Source organism: Sorex fumeus, unplaced genomic scaffold, assembly GCF_029834395.1.
Source record: "Sorex fumeus unplaced genomic scaffold, SorFum_2.1 ptg000131l, whole genome shotgun sequence".
NCBI lineage: Eukaryota > Metazoa > Chordata > Mammalia > Eulipotyphla > Soricidae > Sorex > Sorex fumeus.
This window is the reverse complement of record NW_026606188.1, coordinates 25,780,206-25,802,920: the sequence shown is the minus strand read 5'-3', so window position 1 is coordinate 25,802,920 and position 22,715 is coordinate 25,780,206. Positions and strand designations below refer to the sequence as shown.

At 39.6% G+C, this 22,715-nt stretch overlaps 1 protein-coding gene across 2 annotated transcripts in view; it reads right to left on the bottom strand.

Moving 5' to 3' along the window:
- The window catches only part of TLCD4 (TLC domain containing 4), a 71,954-nt gene that overhangs the window by 30,543 nt on the left and 18,696 nt on the right, over positions 1–22,715 (bottom strand). For both annotated transcript variants that reach the window (XM_056106589.1, XM_056106590.1), the window contains exons 2-5: positions 9,269–9,428; positions 5,414–5,500; positions 3,154–3,212; positions 74–168 (exon numbers count right to left, since the gene is read on the bottom strand). In XM_056106589.1, the coding sequence (XP_055962564.1) occupies positions 74–168; positions 3,154–3,212; positions 5,414–5,500; positions 9,269–9,417 (390 nt within the window). In that variant the 5' untranslated portion in view covers positions 9,418–9,428. The remainder of the gene's footprint in view (positions 1–73; positions 169–3,153; positions 3,213–5,413; positions 5,501–9,268; positions 9,429–22,715) is intronic.

Genomic DNA, 22,715 nt, shown 5'->3' with positions numbered 1-22,715 from the left:
ATATTTACTTTAACACTTCTATTTATCCTTAACTCACTGCTCCCAGCACTGTTTGTTGCACTCTGGCACTCACCAGTAAGAAGATAAACGCATACAGTGATGTACAGTGGTGAAGCACAAAACCCACGTCACCAACCACTTCCCAATTCAAAAGCAGAATCACTAAATCTGTAAGAGGAAAAAGTAAGTATTATATAGGAAAAGAAAGCTACACTTGTTTATATAAAATTCTTTATCCCAACCACTCTGACCACAAAGCACCTGATCCATATGTCAGTGGCCCAATAGCCACTGTGTCATCAAGTGATCTATTTCTACTTGTCTCTCCCACTCCCTTCACAGTGGTGTGAGCAGTTTAACACAGTGCCTCACATATATTTATGGACTCACTTACAGATCATATTAATGAAGAAAAAAGTTTAGGCATAAATTACTGTGTTCTAGTTTTTGCTGGCTGTGTCAGAGATCAAACTCAGGGCCTCACACATGCAAAGCAAGGGTTCCAATAATGAGCTATAGCCTCAGTTTAAATTACTGATTTTTAAATCACTACAATAAGGGAGAGGCAGAAAATATTTTTTTTAAATGATACACTCATCTACAGCACAAAGTTTTCAAAAGTATTTTATATTTTAAAGAATGCAATTAGATATTAATTCCATTCTGGAATCACCTGCATCTTGACTTGGGGTGCACAATTCTTTTCTTTTATTTCACAAGGTTTCCGTTTTTCTTTTCCTACTCTCATCTTAGTTTTTTTTTTTTTTTTTTTTTTTGCTTTTTGGGTCACACCCGGTGATTGCACAGGGGTTACTCCTGGCTCTGCACTCAGGAGTTACTCTTGGTGGTGCTCAGGGTACCATACGGGATGCTGGGAATTGAACCCAGGTTGGCCGCATGCAAGGCAAACACCCTACCTGCTGTGCTATCTCTCCAGCCCCTCATCTTAGCTTCTAAATAAAACTATTTTACTTCACGGGGCCAGAGTATGATACAATAGTCAAGATGCTTGCTTGCACACACTGAGCCAGACTTGATCCTCGGCACCCCATCTGGTCCCCCAAAACCCCTGCAAGAGTGATTCCTGAGCACAGCGCCGGAAGTAAGCCAAGTATGGCCCCCAAACCAAAACCAATAAGCAAACCAAAAGACTATTTGACTTCAAAATTTAAAATACTAAGTGAAAATAACAAAGTTACTAAGAACTTGACTAAAAGAAACACCAGAAGATCAAGGTATCCATTTAAAAAAAAAAAATCTGAATCTAAGCTTCACAATTGAGAAAGGAATTACCTGCCATTAACAAGAGAAACTCTCAGAATATCAACACAACAATTTTCTTGAACAAACGGCTAAACATTTAAACTCTGATGCTTTGGCCACTCTGGATGAAGCCTGGGACAGGATTCACATTATGTGGGGTGAGGGTTTATATAACAGACAGCCTTCTCTTAAGAGGAACAACATTTCTAAAACTACACGTAAATATCTATTTTAAATTATCATACTACAAATTAAAGGATAAATGAAAACATGGAAACAAAGAAAATACAATGCAATTAGCCACCTCTGTAGATACATTTTCCCTACATGTTTTGACCATGCACATTTTTTGCACCACTTTATATTATGATTTTGTAATATTTCCTATAGAGAGCAAAAAAAATTCATTTTTCACACAATATTTTTAGTGAGTTCATTTTATCTCATAATTGTTAAATTTTTAAATGTCTGGGAATGTCTGTCACCTGATTTGCAAAATTTTTAACCAATGTTCCGTTACAAGTTTTCCCAGGCTGTGACTACTCTTTTAATTGATGGTACTACTTAGCCAATATATGGGGAACACTGTCTACTAAATTTTCCCTTATTCTTGTTCAGGATAGTATTTTGTAAGAAAGAAATCTCCTTCCCACATATTCATATACTTCACTCTTTTTGTAAATGACCGTCAAATAGTTTAATAGCTTGTTCATTATTTCTATTCAAAGTTTATCTCTTCCAGGCTGGAGAGATGGGTCAACACTTGGGCTGAGCACCAAGGCCAGGATCAATCCCTGACATGGTTCCCCAAAACTGCTGGGAATGATGCCTGAGCACAGAACGAGGAGTGGCCCCTGAGCATCAGAGGTGTGGCCCCCAAGCCAACCAATCAAAAAACCAAAATGCCTCTATTTTTTCTTAATGAATTACTGCATCACTGGTATATAATTTATAACAATGTACTTTCTGATGGAAGAAAATTCTCTGGTGAGTACATTTTTATCTGATAGCAGTTAATGGAATATTATCACAGATAACATATGACAATGTTTATTAAATAATATTGTAATAATTAATAACATTAAAGTCATTTTAATATTTCATTATTGTGTTGGATTTTATTTCAGTTATATAATAAAATTTAAATTTAAAATTCTTACATGACTGCTATTGAAAAATTGGGGCTATATTAATCTCACTCTTGGTCTATTAAGACGATCAAAATGTCTTTACAAAGAGCAGTTAAATGGTGTTAGTCTTGAGATCAGAAAAATAGGATTGATCCTGTTCAAATCCCAGCATCACCAGAAGTCATCCAAGAGCAAAGAACCAGGAGTAAGCCCTGAGCACACCTTAGTGTGGCCCTATGCCACCCACTCCCATCCCCTGCTGCCAAATAGCATTATTCTTATCTTAACTTTCCCCTTTGCCGCATTATATGAGGCTATTAAACCCAATCCAATGCAAGGGAAAAATAGGACAAAAGGAAAATGTAGGGTAGAAAGAGTTTATAGTCTTCATTGGTTATGGCCAAAATAACTTGCTTGCTTTCCAAACGTAACATGACAATGCAAAACCAAGACCACTGGAGCAGAGTTCAAGGGAAAACTGCTCCGAGATTTTCAGAGATTCTTTAAAACAAGAAGGGGGGTTGTAGCTAGTGAAAAGAAAAATGTCCTGACCTAACTCGGGCCCCACCAGGAAGCTCTGGGCTTAAATAAGAACAAAGAACCCAGAGGAGAAACCTTTCAGGTTCCACCCTGGCAGCAGCTAATTTTCCTCTAGGGGGTCCTAAAAGCTACCACTCAAACAAAGCTAAAGCCACTGTGTTTCTCCCATAACTCCCCAAGTAGTACTAAAAACAAAGACAGTGAACCACAAATCACATACCAGAAAAGAGGTAGCCCGAAGCAATAGAAATGTTCACATCCACAAGTGGTGACTCACCCCTACAAATATAAAAAAAAAATCCATATTTTAGATGAGTTACAGATAAGTTAGCTCTTTTTCTAAAATTAAACATAATTGTAATGCTTTCTATAGATTCTCAAAATGGCAAGTTGTCATTTGTGCAAGGTCCTTCACAAGCTAAGGTAATGGCTGTATTTAAGATCCATATATATTTATTATATTAATGATAGGTTTTATTAAAATAATTTTTTATTTTTGGATCACACCTGGCTATGCTCACAGCTCATTCCTGGCTCTGAACTACGGGAACACTTCTGGCGGAGCCCTATGGGGTCCCGGGGATTGAAACCAGGTGGACCACATGCAAGGCAAATGCCCTACCTGCTGCATTATCCACTCCAGTCCCAATGTTTTATGAAAATAATTTTAACAGAAGACAACTTTTATAAATGTATTAAAGCTTTCTGTTTGTGAAAGAATTCAAATGCAATGGGAGATGCTGGGACTGAGGACAGAGGCCAGGACCCCTGTTTGACCTCAGCTCTGCATGCCCCCTCATCCAGCACAATGGCCTCTGAGTGACCCTCACACCCCTGTCCCCAGCACCACAATGGTCTCTCCAGCCATTTGGTCAAGAATCTTCAGGAGAGAAACCCCTGAATATTGCTGGGGGAGGAGGGGCTGGAAAAAAAAAACAAAAACAAACAGAACAGAAAAGACACTCCACATCTCCAAATACTGGGTTAGGGGAATTTTTATTTCTTATTCTGAATCAAAGACTCAAACACTTTAAGAACTTGCCCAGCCATTTTCTGTTATCATCATCATTTTACTGAGGACCAAGGGGTACTGTCTTTAAACAGTTAGGAAATGACTGCATAACAGTCTGTTCCTGCTGTTTCCTCTGTCCTGTTACTCAGCTGGAGCGCCTCTTTCCCAGAAACAAATACACATGATCAACTCATTTATCTGACTGCTATGAACTACTGGTGAAACGAATACAGATAAAACCGGTAATAGCTATACTACAAATGATAAGATTTGACAAAAGTATGTCTTCTTTGTTAAAAATGTTTTTTTTCTGGGCCACACCTAGAAGCACTTGAGGGCTACTCCCAGTTCAGTGCTCAGGGGACCAGGTAATGCTGGGGACTGAACCCAGGGTTTCTGTGGGCAAATCAGGTGCTCCAGTTCTTTGTGATTCTCCCCAGCATTCTTTGCATATTTTAATCTCTAGAAAAATTGAACCTGTAATAAATTCTGACATCAAAGAAAATGTAAAACACCAATGTTTGCAAAGGTTTGAAAAAGACAAAAATTTGTTTAGTGAATCAAATCTTTGTTAGGGAATTTGCTTCCCAAAAGAACTAGTTTTACTGAAAATCATGTAATTAAAATAAAATTGGGAGGATAAAAAGAGGCTAGAAATTATTTAGCTAGATTATGTTAAAACTGGACCAATATATGAAATGCAATAAAATGATTCTCTTTGAAAAGATTCTTCCCAAAGAAAATAGATCAATACCGGGACGCTTCATATAGGCATAATGCCATATTGTTGAATAAAACACAGCACTGTAAAGACTAAATTCTTCATCAAACTGCTCTTCATCATGCAAAGTACCCAGCCACCACATGCCTATGCAATACTGTCCTAGAACATCTCTCTCAAACCAAACAGAATGAAACTTTTTCATATAATACCAGGAGACAATGTTGATAACATTTCTGCCATTAAAATGACGTTTAATTTTTCTAAAAACTGTCTTACATTATTGCTAAACATATTTACACTCAAAGCTTTTCACAGATGCCTACTTCTCCTCAGATGATGATCCAAAATTCTTATTTTCTTTGTTTTTGAGAGCAAATGATAGGTCAGAGGTAAATTTGAAGAAGTGTTAAGCAGCTATTACTATGCTATCTTGTCTCAATAATAACTCATTTTTGCTCAGAACAGTGTTTACAATAACTTGGTTGGCCTTACTATAAACACAGTATAAGTATTTACACCATACTCATAGTTTTCCTGTTCTGGATAATAATTATGACACTAAGGCAAAATGGTCTTTTCTTGGACTCAAATATAAATCAGTTTAAGACATCCTGCTGAAATGAGTTTGAACACAAGCATTTTAATGAACCAATACACTTTCCATTTTAAAGTAAGAGATGTTCTTATTAATAATTAACAACAACACATAAATCAAGTGGATTATATATTAAAGAATCAGCTTACCAAAGTGGATCATCTTTAGACTTATCAAAAAATAAAATGTACAGGCCCAAAATCCCAACCACCAAAGAATGAACTGTAGAAACTATCCTGAAAGAAAACAAAACACACACAAAGATTTTTGATTTGTTTTTTGTTGGTTTGTTTTTGTTTTTTACAATAAACCTTAATTCTGGCAAGACATTGAATGTCATTGAGAAGTTAAATCTGATAGCCTTTAAATACAGCACATCTGTGAGTACAATATAAAATTGCTTTCTGGAAGTGTAAGGGCCACAACTTCACTTTGGAATAAAAAAAAATAGGATGCCCTTGTTTACAATTTCCTGCTTGAACGCTGGTAAGTCACTTATTGGTTTATAGTTCTGCAGCAGGACCAGACGTATAGTACAGCAGGGAGGGCATTTGCCTTGCACTTGGCTGAACCAGGTTCGTTTCCCTGCATCCCTTACAGTCCCCTGAGAACTGCCAGGAGTAATTCCTGAATGCAGAGCCTGACCATGGCTGGGCCCACAACCAAAAACAAAAGAGCAGAAGGACATATATGATACAAATCACCAAATTTTGTGCAGACACATGACAATTTTCTCCTACTCTGTGCTCTGTTCCCCAACTGGATACCTGTCTGAAGATTCACCTCAAGACTAGGAAGAGGGGCTAGAGCGATAGCACAGTGGGTAGGGCGTTTGCTTTGCATGCAGTCAACATGGCCGACACAGGTTCGATTTCCAGCACCCTATATGGTCCCCTGAGCACTGCCGCACTGCCACGAGCAATTCCTGAGTGCATGAGCCAGGAGTAACCCCTGAGCATCACCGGGTGTGACCCAAAAAACAAACAAACAAAAAAGACTAGGAACACCTTTAGGAACACTTTCTACATCTATCGGTTTCACTCCAAATCCATGAATCAAAATTCAAATGGATCATAAAATGAAGATGCAAATTTTGGTTTTAAGTGTACCTGATAGTGTGCTTGGTTTTTATGCAAGAACATGCATTATAAAAAAAAAAAAAGGTAAGGTAAAGGCCCTCCCGTTGATCGTGGATTTGCTCGAGCGGGCCCAATAACGTCTCCATTGGAGACTTTGTTGTTACTGTGTCTGGCATATCGAATACTTCACGGGGAGCTTGCCAGGCCCTGCCGTGCGGGCGAGATACTCCCGGTAGCTTGCCGGGCTCTCCGAGAGGGGCGGAGGAATCGAACTCGGGTCGGCCATGTTGGCTGCGTGCAAGGCAAACGCCCTACCACTGTGCATTATAAAAAAAGTGTTTCTAAATAGAAAAAAATGAGGACCACAAATTATTACAGAAAGCTGGTATTTAAATGACACATTCAAGTGAAGCAAAATGCTCATAAGATCCAGGTGTTTTCTTTTTACAAAAGAAATAAAGTTTAAATGAAAACCATCATATGTAATTCATAATGTAATGACTCTTCAATACTTTAGCTCTATGATATACCACTTGGAGTACTGTCTATAGGATACTGTATATTTATACAAAAAAGAAGCTGACAGAGGCTTGAGCCATAGTACAGTGGGTAGGGCGTTTGTTTGCCTTGCACGCGGCCGGCCCGGGTTCGATGTCCAGCATCCCATGTGATTCCCTGAGTAGGGTTCGATTTCCAGCATCCCATGTGATTCGCCAGGAGTAATTCCTGAGTGCAGAGCCAGAAGTAACCCCTATACATGGCCGGGTATGACCCAAAAAGCAAAAAAAAAAAAAAAAAAAAAAGGAAGAAGCTGACAAGGAACAGTATTGTCCCATTGAATAATGAATAGAAAAGGGAGAGCAAAATTTTACTTTCAGAAATAAATGGGCTATAATAAATTTATTTCTACAATATAAATCCAAATTTTCAAAAGTGAAATATATCAATTAAAACAAATCAGTGATATATTTATTGAAACACATTAATTAGTAGCTTGATATTAAAGAATTTTTTGTGACCTAAAAATTAATAGTTGATTTATCATATTACATCAAATCATATTTTGAATGTTCAAAATTTCTACTTCAAGGCACTGATAAACAATCTTTTAAAAGACCAAAGACCCTTTTGAAGTGTAACTAACTCAATTTATCTATTTTACAAGTCTGGAATTTACATTCTGAGTACACCCACACAAATGGCATTCCATTGGAATACAAAGGGATAAAAATGTGAGCTCCTTAATGTCAAATAATAAAAATTCCATCTAGGGTCTGAGATACAGCATAAGGGATAATATTTGCCTTGCATGCAGCTGACCCCAATCTGATCCTCAGGACCAACATATGGTCTGAGCATTGCCAGGAGTGATGCCTGAGCACAGAGCCAGGAGTAAGTTCTGACACTACCAGGTGTAGCCTAAAAAACAAAACCAAATTAAAACAAAAACCCCTTCTAAATAGTCAAACAACCATCTAGCTACATAAAAATCCCATAAAAAGGAAATTTTAAGAGCTCTTACTAACCTGTTTTGGTGCTAGAAGTCATCTTTCCTTTTGAGAAAAAAAATAGAACTTTTGTTCCTTAGACTTCAATGCCCATTTCTGTTAAAATGTTATATAAAAAATGAGAACAAAACCTGAACTGATAAAAGTGGCATATAATTCATGTTAAATGGTACCTGAATGAAAGCATTCTCATGAGAATGAATAGGAGAAGCAAATACCTTATGCTTACATATTAGTCAGATTTAGTCTCTATGAATTTATAAATTGCTAGTAACGATCACGATCATCCTGTTGTTCGTCGATTGCCTCGAGCAGGCACAAGTAACGTCTCCTTCGTCCAAGCCCTGAGATTATAAAAAGTGCCACATTCAAGGCTCTTTCAGGGTTAGGAGAATGAGACCCATCATTGTTACTTGTATTTGGCATATTGGGTATGCCACGGGGAGTTTGCCAGACTGCCGCGTGGGCAGGCTATACTCAGTAGCCTGCCAGGTTGTCAAAGCAAGAATGAGATAATAAATTGCTAGTAAAATGTTTATAATTTATTGTTCAAATAAGACTTCTAGCAAAACAAAATAATTAGTGTATTAAAAAATAAAATACCAGATACTTGAATGTTTTTCAAAGAGGGTTCTTTTTATTTGTTTTTGTTTTAGGGTGACACACAATGGTGCTCAAAGTTTACTCCTGATTATGGACTCAGGGATCACTCCTGGTGAGCTCAGGGTACCATGTGAGATGCCAGGGACCAAACCCGGGTCAGCCGTGTGCAAGGCAAGTACCCTACCCTCTGTTCCAGCCCCAAGAATAGGTTCAATTTTTAAAAGAGGGTAATTTACCTTTTAAGAAAGAAAGACTATTTTAGAACAACTTTAAGTTACAAATTTAATCATACACAACTTACATGCATACACAACGGCTCTAACCAATATTTATTTCTGGTGTCATTTCCGAAAGATAGGTAAAAGGTAAAGGTAAAGGCCCTCCCATTGATCGTCGATTTGCTCGAGCGGGCCCAGTAATGTCTCCATTGGAGACTTTGTTGTTACTGTGTCTGGCATATCGAATACTCTCGGTAGCTTGCCGGGCTCTCCGAGAGGGGCGGAGGAATCGAACTCGGGTCGGCCATGTTGGCTGCGTGCAAGGCAAACGCCCTACCCGCTGTGCTATCGCTCCAGCCGAAAGATATGAATTCATTATTGAAAGTATGTCAGAGAAGAATGCAAAACAGCTGGACTCTATTTTGACCTTCCCAAACTTTCCCAGGGCGGAGGAAAATCCTAAGAGTCTTCACCATAAAAAGTTTTGTACAAACTGAAAATTTTATTAGCTCCTAAATAAAAACAAACTTTTAAAAATATTTTAATGTATAAAACAAGGTATTTTTAATTAGTCAATGGCATTTTCATATCTTTACCTTGAGTTCCATTCAATCTTCTTTTGAGGACTGAGTTTTCTAAAACCTGTAGAAACTTTTGCTGAAAACCAAGAACTTACAAGGTGGAAAAGAAGTTGAAAGGTGAGAAAACTGGCAGCAAAAGTAGTGGTGATATGTGAGTTATCCATATTTCATCAACCTGTTAAGAGAAGTGACAGTGATAAATTACATTAACTTGCTCATGATAAATCCATATTAACTTTTCAATATTAAAAAGAGCACATGGGTGATACTTGGAATTGATCACTCTGGACAAGAACTGAGTGCTGAAAGAATGTAATGTGATGTATGTGATAACCTTTCAGTACCTGAATTACAAACCTCAATACCTAAAGGAAAGAGAAAGGGGACAGAGAATGAGAAAGAGAGAAAGTGAGCAAGCGACCCAGAGAGAGAGAGAAAGAGAGAGAGAGAGAGAGAGAGAGAGAGGTACCTGCCATAGAGACACACTGGGACAGTGGAGAGAGAACCTGGGGACATTGGTGGAGGGAAATGTACACTGGTGAAGGGACAAATCTTCAAACATTGTGTGACTGAAACCCAATCATTAAAAAACTTTGTAACTGTGTATCCCATGGTGATACAGTGAATATAAATAAAATAATAAGCATACATGGGGACTGGAAAGATAGAACAGTTCTAAGACACTTGCCTTGCTCATGGTACCCAATAAGGTCCCCTGAACCTTCCAAGAGCGATTCTTGAATGCAGAGGTAGAAGTAACACCTGAGTACCGCCAGGTATGGCCCTCTCTCCCAAAAAGAGCACATGGTACATTTTTAATAATTCATTTTAATTTAGGACAAATGGATACAAAGGAATAATAAAATGTTTATATGTATTGTGTTCTTTACCAGCTATTTATTTTTATTTAAAATAAAATAGGACAACAATCTTAAACATTAAGGTAAATTTCAACATAGCATAAATTTCAACAGAAATTTAATGTTATGTCTCAATTTTAGAGTCCAACATCAAAGCAGTTAAAGTGCTAAAACTGAGCTACTCTTTCAGAAATATTATTTTTATTTTTCAATGAACAGAAGTTATCATCTAACATATCTGTGCTTCAATAAGAGAGTTGGGTAAATGGTTTTCTAAGAAAAAAGTTAATTGTCTGGGGATGTGACTCAACAGTAAAGTATGTGCCCCTTATGTATGAGGATCTTATTTTGATCCCTGGCAACACACACACACACACACACACACACACACCAAGCATTCTTCAAGAACACAGACTACTACTAAAATTTGTACAAAACCACTCCATTAATTGCCAAAGCAATGCTGAGAATGCATTCTCTTCTCACCTTAGATAAATTATTCTACAAAGTCACAATGATCACAACAGTGTGGTACTGGAATAAAAACAGACTCTCATATCATTGGAATAGAATTGTAAGTAAATAAGCCTTCAGATGTATAGACAATTTCCAACAGAGGATCTAGGAACATTAAAAGGAACAAGGAGGAACATAAAGTGGAACAAGGAGAGACATTTCAGCAAAAGGGGCTGGAGACAGAACTATATTATAGGGCTAAGGCACTTGCCTTGCATGCGCCTTCCTGCAGTTCTGACCCTGCCACTGCTAGAAGTGATTCCTAGCACAGAGTAAGAAAAAGCCCTGAGAATTACTGAGTGAACTCCCATCGCTTCCCCCCCTTCAAAAAAAATGATGCTAGGAAAGCTGATTAGTCGTATACCTCAAAAAGTGCTGGTTATCTCACACCAGACATATTTTTCTTTCCTTTTCTTTTTGTGGTGCCAGGAATGGAACCCAAGGTCACATATATGCAAAGCAAGTGTTCTATCACTGAGCTACATAATGGTCAAAATCTCTTTTTTCCCTTTAATTATTTTTTATAGCAGTGTTACTCTTTCCTGCCCCATGCCTCCCTGCATTCTGTTTACCTTGCCTGCCTTGGTAATCTCAAGTTTGTTGTCAGAATGCAAGGGTTTAATTTCACTGGCCATTGCCCATTCCCTTGCATTCTTTATACACATGTGCAATCAACTGGCATGACACTTTTTAGTTCCATCCAAGTTATAGCAAAACATGGGATGTTGTCTTTTTATTATAGCTGAGTAATAGCTTATTATGTATATGTATGCCACAATTATTTTGGGAGGAATGTGAGGCGGTTTAGGCAGCAATGATCAGAGGCCAATCTCCTGGCTCTGTGTTTAGGAACCACTCCTGGTGGTACTCAGGAAACCATATGCAATGCTGGGGATCAAACCATGGTTGGGCTGCATGCAAGGCAAGTGCCTCACCTCCTGTACTCTCTTCAACCCCATATACAATTTCTTTATCCATTCATCTTTAGTTGGGCATTGGAGGTTATTCCATATCCTAGCTATTCTAAAAAGTGTTGCAATAAATATATGTTTTTTAATTAATGGTTTTGTATTCTTGGAGTAGACGCCAAGGAAAGGAATCACCAAATTATTTAGGGTTCTATTCTTAGTTTTTTGAGAAGTTTCCATACTGTTTTCTGTACAGCATGAACCCAGATAACAGTCCTACCAACAGAGGTTCTTTGTTCACTACAGTTCCACCAGCACTGGCTGCATTGAAGTTTCTGGTATAAACCATTTTCACTGATGTGAGATGATATTTTACCATGTTGATTTGCATTTCCCAAATTATATGTGACAAACATTTTTATATTTCTGTTGGCCATCTGCTTGTCCTCTCTGAGGAAGTGTCTGTTGAGCTACTCTCCCCATCTTTTGATGGGGTTTTTTTGTTTAGCTTTCTGGGTGCTGTTATACATCTTGGTCATTAACCCTTTATTAAATGTACAGTGTGCTCTTTATTTTCTCCCATTTCACTGGATATCTTTTATTTGAACCATTTTTTTCATAGTACAGAAACTTCTTAGTTCCATTTCTTTTTATTTGTTTTCTTAGCAATGGAATGAAATCACTGAAAATGTATGAACTCAATATAATTAAGGGTTCTGCCTATTTTTCTCTCAAAGTATTTTATGGATTTAATATTAGTATGCTGATCTTTAATCCATTTGGAATTAACTGTGAATGAATCTAAAGTAAATAAATTTTTATGAAAATTTTATGTTCTTAAGGACAGAGGTAGAAGAAGAATAATTTCATATATGCATATACATAGTATGTTTTCTATGTAACGGAGCTAAACTTGATTTCTAAAACTCTAGATTCCAGGGGCTGGAGTGATAGCACAGCAGGTAGAGCATTTGCCTTGCACGCGGCCAACCCAGGTTCAATTCCCAGCATCCAATATGGTCCCCTAAGCACCACCAGGAGTAATTCCTGAGTGTAGAGCCAGAAGTAACCCCTGTGCAATCGCTGGGTATGACCAAAAAAGAAAAAAATAAAAACCTCTAGATTCCAAACTAAATAAAACAAAAAACCACTAATGCATTTGCTCATACTCAGCATTACACATTTTCAAAGTCTCCATTTGTGACAGAGCTGATCCTTAAAAGGAAATAAATCAATAGATTTTTTTTCCTGCTGCCTAATGTGAATAAACAAAGCCACCTAAGGCAGCCAACACTTAAAGAAAACCCCAGTCATTGAATGCGGGGCTAAGAATCCTGCGTTATTCCATTCCAAACCAGACATTTTAAGCTTCAGTCTCCCAGACAGCCCCTTCTTGAAGAATTCATGCATGTTCAGTGGACTCTTTCCTCATTCTTTTCTAGTGTGTGTTCTGTAAAAATACTGTTATATTGATTCTTCTCTTCCCCTGGTTTCTGTGTTTGTTTGCTTTTTAAAATTCAATATGCTTTTGGGGGCATTAGCATTTTTATTTGAGGTACTTTAAGATCTCTAATTTAGGGGACAGGGAGAGAGTAGGGAGATTAAGATACTGCTTCATGTGCTCTTGACCCAGGTTTGATCCTCAGCACCACAAGCACTGCAAAGAGCAACTTCCAAGCCGAGTGGGGAGCGGCCCCCATCCAACAAGTACGGATCAAAAACCCCCAATTATAATTATTTGTTATGGATCAACCCCCCAAATAATTTGATGTTCTTTAGCCGAGGTTTAATATTAAGAAAATATATATTAAAGTGTGCTTTGTATACAACATAAACATCATATTTTCTAAGTGATGTGGTTTGTTTTTTTGCTTGTTCATTTGTTTTGTATTTTGAGACCACACCTGGCAGTGAACACAGGGCTTACTCCTGGCTCTGCACTTACGGATCATTCCTGGCAGGCTGAGGGGATTTCTGGGATGCCATAGATTGAACCTGGGTCAGTTTCATGCAAGGCAAGTACTCACCTACTGATGTACTATCACTCCAGCCCCATAAGCAATGTATTTCTTAATTTATTTTGGTTTTAGAGCCACCGATGGCAGAGTTCAGGGCTTACTCTGGACTCCATGCCCAAAAGTCTCATGCTTACGGGTCTCTCCAGGTGGTTTTCAGGGGACCATGTGATGTTAGGGAAGGAACCTGGACCTCCTGCATGCAAACCATGTATTCCAGAAGGTTGAACTATCTCTCTTGCCCCATAATAGTGATATTTTAAAAGAAACAAAGGGACTGAAAAGATAGACCAGTGAGTGGGGTGCTTGCTTTGCATATGGCCAATTTGTGTTGGATCCCTGACCCCATATAGTCCCTAAAACTCACAAGCACTGCCAGCAGTGATGCCTCAGTGCTGAGCCAGGAATAACCCCTGGAGTGGTGTTTGGTGTTTAGTGTGGCCCCTAAACAAAAGAAAACAAAAAGACAAAAAAATTTTTTTAAATGTTTCAGATTGGGGGCTGGAGAGATAGCACAGCGAGTAAGGCGTTTGCCTTGCACGCGGCCAACCCGGGTTCGATTCCCAGCATCCCATATGGTCCCCTGAGCACCGCCAGGAGTAACTCCTGAGTGCAGAGCCAGGAGTAACCCCTGTTGCCAGGTGTGACCCAAAAATAAAAAATAAATGTTTAAGATAAAATCAAAGCTCTGACCAGGTAGATGGATAAATGAAAGTAAACAAACAAACAAACAAAAGCAGCTGCCAAAAGAGAGAAAACAATCTAATCTTAACTGTGAGGACGGTTTGCCCTAAAGGTTTTATGAATTGCTTGCAGATAATGAAAGGTGACTGGATTGCTCAAGTAACTTTTTTTTGTTAAAATTTAACATTTATTTCATGATGATATTTCAAGTTAGAAAAATACAGTAGATACATGCAACATTATTTATTTTATCAATTGTTATTTTGATTAATACATTTAAAAAGCACCATTAAAATTTCATCATTCCCAGGTCAGGAATAAGCTTTATCTGGAGACCTAAAGGAAAAAGAAAAAGGAAACAAAGGAAGCAAATTCATTACTCCTATTCTTAATGCCCATCAACAGAGAACTAGATAAACTGTGGTGTGTATATACACACTACAATGGATTAGAACTCTTTCCTTGAAAAAGATGAAACCATGGCTTTCAGAACAAATGGATGGTAACATAAGTAAAAGACTATTAGAAGATGGTTTCACTTATACATAGAATATGAAATTATGAAGTGGAATGACTTAGCTAGAAACAACAAAACAATTTTCCAGTGAGAGCTCTGGAGGTTCCCAAAGGGGAAGTGGTTAGAGAGCTGACAATAATACACACATAGCTAAACTCCTCAAATTCCAGAGACTGTAATCAATGATGTCAATGATCAGAGATAGTACAGCGGGTAGGGTAGGGCATTTGCCTTGGAGGTGACAGACCCAGGTTAGATCCCCAATATCTCTCAAGGTCTGCTGAGCACACTAGGACTAATTCCTGAGTGCAGAGCCAGGAGTAAACCCTATAAATAGTCAGGGGTGACTGCCCCTCCCCCCCCAAAAAAAAGAAAAAGAAAAGAAAATGATCATTTCTTAAAGAGGTTAACTCTTTTTATTATACTGGACATTTTATACTTTCAACAGATCTATTTCCAGTAAACTGGGGTCTTTGAGGCACATGTTGAAAGTTTCCCTCTGCAAGGTTTCACTTAAAACTAAGCTTCATACAGTTACGTTCCATTAAAGGTTATCATTAAAGGCTCAACAGACAGAAGCTAAATTGTTCTACTCCTTATTAAGCAGCTGCTTGCTAACTCAATCATGCCAAATCAAAGACTAATCTAGAGTTCGTTTTATAATTTTTCTTCAGAACAAGATTTATCGTAGGAAGTAAATGTCCCTGTTCATTCACTGAGGGAAGAACATTGGGAAATTGACAAAACTAAATTCTCATCACTGTCATAGAGTTAGGGCCTTAGGAATTTGGTGATTATTAAAGAGGAAAATATACAGAAAAAACAGAAAAGCATTAGACCTAGATTCTTTACATCTCGACCGATAGCCGATAGCTGGCAGAAGACTGGGTTCTGAGTTATAAAGGAGCTATAGATAAGCTGATGGTATTTTTGTGGCCAATTACAGTATGTGAGGGGCATCCAAATATAAATTTAATAGGAAATTTGCCTATCTTGATTTATTGGAATTGTGACCGTTAAAAAAAAAAACTTTTTCAGAGATTTCCTGAATACATGAACTTTTACATTCCCCCCAATGCAATTTTCCAACACTTTCATCCCAACAGGTTGAGTTTCCAAGCAGAAAGAACATGGAAAGATTTCAAGTTCACCTCTCCATCATCAGCCTCAGAGCCCCTCCTCACCAGAAATCCACCAAGGGGCAGGGCGTCCCAAAACAGCACTGCCTGACTGACTAGATGTTCACTTCAGCTAACAGTCTCATGTGTCCATCACCTGTGATTCTGGGACATAGAATCCTAAACGAATTCAAGCTTATAGGCCAGGAAAGAAGCAAAAAAGTGATGCAACACCACATATAGCAATATATTCCAGATACCAATGGGGCACTCCTACTTTCCAAAGGAATAAACTGCCCAGCAGAGGACATATAAACATAGAAGATATTCAAAGTATTCTAGGCAAACCAAGAGGACATCTTATCTCCTACTCAAGTTCCAATAAGACTCTGAAGGCAAAAAATTCAATGTCTCCAGTAATATCTGAAACCAGCAAACCAGGTTGGAGAGATAGTCCAGAGGGGAAGGCGCTTGCCTTGCATGTGGCCAGCCCCAGTTTGATTCCTGGCACTGTGTGATTCCCCAAAGCACTACCAAGATTAACTGCATAGCACAGAGCCAGAAGTAGCCCTGAGCACTTCCTGATGTGGCCCTCAAACCTTAAACAGAAAATAGCAGCACCAGCCTGATAACACAATTACTCTTCACACCCTGCCCCCCAACATTTATACTCCTTTGTTAAGTACAGGGATTCCTTTAAAAATGTGTTTTTTTTAAATTAGTTTTGTGTTTGTGTGGTTTTGAGGTCAGACCTGGTGGTACACAGTGGGGGCTACTCCCAGCCCTGCTCAGGAGTCACTCGCAACAGTGTCCAGATCCACTTCGGTTATATGTATGACCCGCTCATTTCAGCTCCATACACTCACATAACTGAAATTCCTTCCAGTTCTAATACAACTTCTAGCTGAGAACTGTTCTCAAGAGTTTAACATGAAAATAAAAACCTTTAAAAGAAGGAAAATGATCCCATGCAATTGTTTTTAAGCAATAGTAAGGAGGAGGATGGCTGGCAAGAAAGCCTCTTCCTCAAATGTGGCATTCTATTTCCTGTCCATAGAAAGCTCCCTTTCTCAATTTCACTGTCCACACTGACTCTTAATAGTTTCTGTTCTCAAGTCTCCATCTTTAATAAAACAGAGACACCTTTTTCCTTTTCCCTCAAAAAAGAAGGGGAGCAGGGAGGGATAAAGGGCATGATCTCCCTCAAGGTGAAATTGGCCCAAAAGAATTTAAAAGTAGCTGAATCCAGAGCCATAATATAGCAGGTAGAGTGTTTGCCTTGCACACAGCTGACCCATGTTTAATTCCTTGCATCCCACATGGTCCCCTGAGTACTGCCAGGACTGATACCTGCGAGAAGAGTCAGGAGTAAGCCCTAAGCACTCCAGGAGTGGCCCCAAAACAAAAAACACCACCAACAAAGAGAAATTAAAAGCAGATGGACTAGAGAGACAGCTCAAAGAGTGGAGCTCATGGGACTGGTGAGCAGGAGCCCCAGATTTGATGTTTGGCAGCACATGGTCCCCCTATATCACCAGGAGTGACTCCTAAGGACTATTGGGTGTTATCTGAAGACAATAAAAAAATAAAAATAAAACACAACAGCTTTTAGAAATTAAGTGCTGAATTAAGTGCAGTCACTCCTCTGGGTAGTCTTGTCCTCACCCTCACTTTGCTCATATCTGCAGATAAGATGGAATATGTCTCCAGTCAAGGCACCAGGGAATTTATTGATCACTCTGGCGTCCACTGGTCTGCAATTTGCCCTTTCTAAAAATGTCCCTGTCCTCTTTTCCTATAGAAATAGCATCTGTGACTACGCAGGCCAGAGAGTTACTCTGAGGACACAAGTCCCCCCTCTTCCAACCTGCAATCATGCTGCCAATCAAAGCTCTTTCTTGACTTGTCCCCCTCTCACAGGATAGACTGGCTCTCCAGCAGCTTTAGAAGAGGACCTTTGAGTTTGTTTATAGAGGCAGTGATGCTTCAAATCTCCCCCTTACTCAGAAGCTATTCTCCACACATTTGGGCCTGGCTGCGTTCCCAACTTCAACATGAGTTGAATCATATCCTATGAAGACCCATGATGCACTGCACCCTCTAGATAACCCAGCATATGGGCATACTGGGCAGCACAGACTCTGCACAGTCCAAGCTGACCCAAACCTCAAATCAGTGCTTGGAGAAGTCCTGTCAGCCACACTTCCCAAACCAGATCAGCTCAGTCCTCCTGGCCAACTCCAGTTCCTGACTCCCACCACCACTGACGGCCAGATGCAGCAGACTGGTGAACGTCAACTTGAGTCCAGGAGGATTCAGAAAGTGTCTAATAGCCTAATGAATAATACAAAGAAAGCGGTGAGATAACAAGATGAGGTAAACACAGAGCCAGTGGGAAAACTAGAAGCAGTGTGTAGATCAATGATATAAAACAAATTTGAAAAAGATCTCCTGCTATCCTATGAGGTTCTCTCTTTTTAGTCCTGTTTTCAGTCATATTTTTGCAAATATGTTAACTAAATCTGCATAGAAGAACTAGGGAATGATAATTAAAACAATCAACTGACTCAGGTTTCAGAGTAATCTTCATAAGCTAAAAATAGTCAGTTCCAACCACAGAGATAAAATGAGAATAATTATTTTAGTTTTTGTTTTTTGGTCTTGAGACCACAACTGGTTGTACTCCTGGCTTATGCCTGTTTCTGTGCTCAGAGATCACTCTCGGTGGTGCTCAAGGAAACCATATATGGTCCAGAGATGAAACCAAGGTTGACTGCATGCATGGCAAGCACCTTTCTTGCTATCTCTCAATCCAAGAATAAATTTTTAAAGGATGATAAACAAGTACAGGGCTTAGCATAATACCCATAATAGCCACACAACACATACACTAAAATCATTATTAGTATTTTAAGTTCAAACAAAAGACAGACAAAAATGTTGTGACCAGAGAGGTAATACAGGAGGCAAGGACCTTGCTTTGATGCATCCACTTTGTTCATTACCCAGGTTCAATCCCCAGTACAGCATATGTTATCCTCTCCACCACCAGCATCAACAGGGGTTAAACCTGAGAACTGAGCCAAGAATAATCCTGGGTGTTATTGAGAAACCAAGCCAAGCAAAAATGTAACAAAGGCATTATTAACAATGAAAAGACTTCAACCTGATATATAACTAGAAGGCGCAGAGGACATTTTTGGATTAAGACATGATTTATCAGTCCTACTTTACTCTGAAGATACCAAAGCTATGTTTGAAGCAAAGTGACTAAGAGTGATCTTTCAGGAAAACATATCATTTTATGATGAGTTAAAGGACAGAGGAGTGTTAGCCAGGGAACAAGATTACTTAGGGGGGGATTTGAGAGCATTTTTCAGTCATCAAAAGAATTGCCATATGGAAATGTGAAGGAAAGATTTTGCAACACATCTGATCCCCCAAACACCATCAGGAGCCATTCCTGAACACAGTGGGTTAAAACCCCAAATAAAAACAAAACATTTCAGGGCCAGAAAGACAGTGCAGGGAATAAGGGCCTTGCATGCTGCTGACCCCAGGCCAAACCCCACCACTGCCAGGAGTGATCTCTGAGGACAGAACCAGGACTGGTCCCTAAGCACTGAAAGTGTCCCCCATCACTACCACCGTCCTGCCAAAAAAAAAAAAAAAGGAAAAAAATTTCTCTTTTTCCAGATCGCCTTTGTTGTTCTCTCCTTTACTTGTGCACAGCATTACCAGATTCTTCAGTGGATTGACCCCTGAGCCTTCTGCCATTCCTTATCCCTTTCCGCTCTTCACTTTGCATTTAATCAGCTTAAACGCTAGAGCCCATCATTTCAGTAACACTCTTATTTACACCCTACAATCCCTTTCCACTGCCAAGAACTAGCAAAACCCCAACTCTGGTTGTTCCCAATTATTTACTTAACAGTGGCAAGCCCTAAACAATCCCAGCACTGATGGGAAAAAGCCAAGAACCAGAAGAGATTGAGGTTAGAGTGTGTGAAATTTATAGAGGGATCAAAGAGCCTATTGTCAATACTTTCCTGCCCTCTGACCACACTGTTCAGGCCAACCAAATCACCGATTTTCACAATTCATCACAATTAATCCCTACTCTATCAACCCACCATATCCCCCCACCCCAATTCTGAAAGGGTAAGTAACACCCATCTAACATCACAAAAAAATACAAGCCAACATATAAAAAAATCTAACATCACCTCACCAACCACATATTGGCAATATAAAATATAAAAAGTCTCAACAACAAACAAAAAGTCTTAACAGCACAGAAGACAACCCTTTTACCTGTGCACTTAAGATCCATCCTACTTGGCTTTCTCAAGAATCTTTTATTTTTCCGTTATTGTTTTTCTCTCCTCAACCTACATTTTTCTATCAGCTTTTTAAACTGACTCGAGCTGCCAGTAAAAACCAAAGTCAACAGAACCACCAGCACAACTTCTTCATCCAGTATCTCTTTTCCAGTCTAGTTTCTCTTTTGTCTTCACCCTCTTCTACAGATAAATATGTAGAAACTGTCTCTAAATCCAAACTCATTAGTTCTTACCTCTTGCTCTCCCTCTTCAATCCACTCCATTCTTGTCCCCACCTTCATCAAACCTCTCTATACTCAGGGATCTCTTCAGGAGAACACCTGGGAAGCCAGGGATCAAGCCCAAGTCAGTTTCATAAAAGGAAAATACCTTACCTGCTGCTGTTCTATCTCTCAGGCCCCAGTAATGAATTCTATGTGTGGCCTTCAAGGTACTGACCTCCTAGCAACACTAGATACTACTGAACAATTTCTCCTTGAAAAAACTTTTTTCTCTGTGTCGGTCTAACGCCACACTTCTCCCAATTCAATCACTATATAACTTGCTTTCCATGCTGTTGACCCAATTTCAGCCCCAATGTCCCATCCCCCCTGCCAGGACTCCGGGAGAACTCCATGGAAATGTTTTCCCTATGTTATTGACCAATATATCACCTCCTCACTCGTTTCCAAAACCCTCACTGATCTCCCAGTGCTCTTCTGAAGCCCTGGTTTCTGCAGCTCAGCTGGCACCAGCCCTAGCTAAACCTCCCTTTTTCTGCTCTTAAACATTCAACAGTCCCATAGCTTTGTGTATTTTATCCCATTCCTTGCCTCCTGCCCCTCCACTCCCAAGGCACCACGCATGCACAGGCAGCTCTCAAGTGCTATTGACTAAACAAAATCCCTTCAACCCCCTCCCCCACATTTTTTTCCTTCACTGCCCTAAGTCCCTCTATCCCTCTCCTTCCCGGCTGCAATTTCAATGAAGGTATCATCCTCCTAGAGAAAGGTGTCCATAAAAGGATGAAGAATATGATTATCTTATCTCTCACGATTATGTCCCTATATCCAACAGAGCAGAGCACCTGCCACAGAAAAGGTGCTCAATTACCTACTTAGCTATTAAAATATTTCAAAGCAGGCATTTTTTTTCCTTTTTGGGTCACACCCAGCAATGCTCAGGGGTTACTCCTGGCTTTGCACTCAGGAATCACTTCTGGCGGTGCTCAGGGGACCATATGGGATGCTGGGAATAGAATCCGGGTTGACCGCGTGCAAGGCAAACACCCTACCCGCTGTGCTATTGCTCCAGCCCCAAGCAGTCATATTCTTACTGTGCTTTCCATTTCAGAATTTCATCGGTTATAGATCCATCTCCATAGAGAATAATCAGAACACTGGGTGGTATAGCAGGAGGGAATTTTTTCTATTTTGAGTATCCTAGTAATACACAGCATGAAAAAATATATACGGGCTTCAAAAAGATTCTCATCTCCAAATGTCCAGAAGCAGAGTAACAGTATCATAAGTGGACTTATGGCTGGTATGTCTTAGTCTATCCATGCTGCTACAACAAAATACCACAGGGCAAGTGCCATAGGAAAGCAGAATGGTTCCCCCAACTTCTAGAGGATGCAGGTCCAAGATGAGCTGCCAGTGTGGTCTTCCTCCTGCCTGCAGACTTCAAAAGGCAGATGGGGTGGCAGAGCTGGGCAGGGCCTCTGAAAAGTATTAACCCCCTTTTTCTAGAGTTCCAGCTGGAGTGATAGCACAGCAGTAGGACGTTTGCCGTGCGTGCAGCCAACCTGGCCGGGTTTGATTCCTCCACTCCTCTCAGAGAGCCTGGCAAGCTACCGAGAGTATATTCAATATGACAAACACAGTAACAATAAGTCTCAAAATGGAGACAAGTCTCAAAATGGAGACGTTACTGGGCCCGCTCGAGCAAATTGATGAACAATGGGAGGACAGTGACAGTGTTCTAAAGTTCCACCCTCCTGGCCTAATTGCTTCCCAATGGTCCAGCCTACAAACAGGAGTGTCCAGCACTGTACTTTTGTCCTCTTAGCAACTATAGAAGCACTTGAGTATTTATGTTTTCCATGTCAGTAGCCCTAACAAGGGGAAAGTTTTTGAAAAAGTGTATTTGCAAACCATATATCAGTTGGATATTAATATATGACAGCAGAAGATAATCTACCAAACAAAATGCCTAATTTAAAAAAATAAAAGACTCACTCCGCCCCCAATCCATTCTAGGATTTGTTTGCACTTTTCCATAGGTGAGTGTGGTACATTGCAATTGTTTGTCTAAACGTCAATGATTAACTTGAGACATTCAAAAAAGCCTTCAAACTATCTTCTTCTCATGCTTGTAAAAACAATAAAATGTGCACCAAGGTGGGGAGCCAAGATTGGAGGGAGGGGATGCAGACACAGGTGCTGGGTCAGGAGGGCTGGGGGGTGGGGAGAGGTGGCTTCCAGAACTCTGAATTGCGGGGTGCTACAACACAGAAACTG